At 60.7% G+C, this 2,549-nt stretch overlaps 1 protein-coding gene across 1 annotated transcript; it reads right to left on the bottom strand.

Moving 5' to 3' along the window:
• Positions 1-380: 380 nt before the first annotated feature.
• Gpr25 (G protein-coupled receptor 25) lies at positions 381-2,188 on the bottom strand. The gene has a single exon (XM_036202695.1). It carries the CDS (start codon positions 2,171-2,173, stop codon positions 1,100-1,102), a length of 1,074 nt encoding a protein of 357 aa, XP_036058588.1. The 5' UTR covers positions 2,174-2,188; the 3' UTR covers positions 381-1,099.
• Between the last annotated feature and the right edge of the window lie 361 nt (positions 2,189-2,549).

The raw sequence follows: 2,549 nt of genomic DNA, 5'->3' as shown, positions 1-2,549 counted from the left end.
CAAATGTCTGTACTGGAAGGGCTCCCAGAGCATGGGAGAAAGCCTGGACCACATTTAAAAAACTCAAAATTACACATCTCTTCTTTGAAATGACACCTGGCATGCAGATGCTGTGCATCTTCCTATTTTTTTTTTCCTTTTTCATCTTGCAACCTTCAAGATGTGAGATGTCCTTTAAAAGAATAAGTAATTCTCTGCCCTCCCGAGAGTACCACACCGACACAGGTGCAGCTGGTCCTCTTGTCCCATCCCAGCATCACCCAAACCATCACCCTGAGGTGCCTCAACTTCTGAGTTGAGTTGTGTCTGTCTGTGACGCACTTATGACACCCCATTTCACTCTTGCTGTTCAAGTCAAGACGCACCTCTAACTAGGGCTAACCAATGGTTTATTATTATTGTTGAGATGTGAACGCACAGAAGAACCTGGGGTCCCTGGCTGAGTGATGGGGAATCGGAATGCCCGCTGAAATTTCAGATCCTAACTAAGAAGGAAGGTCAGAACAGCTTCTCCAGAGGGGAGAAGATAACCACAGCCAGGTTGGTACTCTGAAGGAACAGGTGGGAAGGACCAAGTTGGGCAGCTCAGACTGGAGGTGGTTCCCACGTCTTTGGTGAGCCTTTGAAATGAAAATCCAAACTGGGGATGTGAAAGGATTCAGTCAATGCAACTACAAAGACAGCCAGAGAAAGAGAACTGTCCCTCCTCTCGTTCTAAAGACATTTCTGAGGTGGCATTACTAGAGGGCTGGTGTGCAGGTGGAGGCAAAGGCTTTTTGCAGGGGCAAGAAGGGCCGATGAGAGTCTGCGTTGGATGTTTGAGCTGAGCTACACCAAATGAAGCAGAGAGGAAACCCCACTTCCCTCACATCTACTGGGTAAACCAGGTGGGTGTCTACAGCCTTTCTTGCCCTGGGGAAAATTAAGGAAACACCCCACCCTTCCCACGTCTATCTGTCTGCGCGAACAGCCAGTCTTAGCCAGTTCTGAGAAAACCGACGGACAGTCCTCCGGCCGCGGCTTGGGAGCACGGTTGTCCTCGGTGTGGCTCCTCTCTTTGGAGCTCCACGGCCGCTCCACCTGCGCCGCCCCGGGGAGGCTACGAGGCCGAGGCAGAGTTCGCCTTTGGGGACCGGCCCCAGAACACCGAGCTGTCGTCCCTGGAGAGCGAGGACGCCGAGCTGATCCTTCTCACCTGGCGCCCGGCGCGCGTGCACACCCCGAACCGGGCCCGGGCCCGGAACGAGCGGTCCAGCAGGAGATAGATGACGGGGTTCGCACAGCTGTTGACAAAAGCCAGGCAGGTGGCGACAGCCAGACCCCAGCGCAGTGCCAGCAGCAGCGCGCAGGGCAGCGGCAGCGCCCGGAGGCGAGCTAGGTGGAAGATGGCTCGCAGGACGCCGAAGGGCAGCCAGGAACCCACGAAGACGCTCTCCACCGCGAAGATGATGCGCAGCGAATTGCTCCGGACCCTCCCCACGCGCGGCAGGCGGCGCGACACGCGCCAGTAGCAGGCCAGGGTGACAGCCAGCGGCAGCGCCAAGGTCAGCAGCAGCAGCAGCAGGCCGAGGCCCTGGAGTGCATCCGACGGCTCTTCGGCGCACCGGCTGCCCAAGCCGTCCGGGCTCGGCTGCAGCCCGCGGTAGAGCAAGGCGGGGAGCCCGGCCAGGAACGCCGCCGCCCAGGCGCCGCAGCACGCGGCTCGCACACAGCGCGGGCTCCGCAGCGGCCGCGCGCTCAGCGGCCGGCCCACGGCCAGGTAGCGGTCCACGCTCATGCCCGCCAGCAGCAGCGCGCCCGCGCAGCGCGTGGCCGCCAGCGCGAAGCTGCTGGCTTTGCACAGGCCGTCGCCGAAGGGCCACAGGCCGCCCAGGGCCTCCGCCGCGGCCCACAGTGGCAGCGTGAGCACGAAGCCCAGGTCGGCGGCCGCTAGGTGCAGCACGAAGGTATCCACCAGCCGCCGTGGGCCGCGCTGTCCGCTCAGCAGCCACATCACGAAGGCGTTGCCCGGCAAGCCCACGGTGAAGGCCGCCAGGTAGAGCGCAGGGATGATGGCGTGACTGTAGGGCAGGTCCCAGGCCGGGCAAAGCTCTATTTGGTCCAGGGAGCCAGAACCCGAATAGTCCCAGGACATCGTGCCCCAGCTCTGACTCCAGGCCTCGGTGGACTGCATGGCCAGGGTCACTGGACAGTCAGGGTCACTGGACCTGCGTCTTTCCTAGCGCGGTGTAACTCTCTCTGAGCAGGACAGGGTTTGCTTTTCACAGCTGGTGCCCAGCACCTCCCTTCCTGCCACCCCAGGCTGAGGCGAAGGGGTGAGCAGGAAGGTGAAGGGGGAGAAGAGTGTGGGCCGGGAGGGGCAGGTCTCTGTGGTGGAAATGGTGGCTTCCAAGTTGGGGCTGGCCCAAAGGGGGCTTCACCACCGGTTATGGTGAGGAGATATCCTTAGGGGCTGGGAGACCTGTGGCCTCCAGAGTTGACAGCACATCATTTCTGGGTGCTTGGCCTATTATCTGGGCCAGGGGGTATCTGATATGGGGTGCAAAGGG

The sequence above is a fragment of the Onychomys torridus genome, chromosome 11 (genome assembly GCF_903995425.1).
Source record: "Onychomys torridus chromosome 11, mOncTor1.1, whole genome shotgun sequence".
Classification (NCBI taxonomy): domain Eukaryota; kingdom Metazoa; phylum Chordata; class Mammalia; order Rodentia; family Cricetidae; genus Onychomys; species Onychomys torridus.
Note: the sequence above shows the minus strand (reverse complement) of the source record. Positions and strands in the feature narration are given on the sequence as shown.

What these genes read in the sequence shown, in the direction of transcription:
- Gpr25 (XM_036202695.1), bottom strand. Translation starts at nt 2,173, where the DNA reads ATGCAGTCCACCGAGGCCTGGAGTCAGAGCTGGGGCACGATGTCCTGG.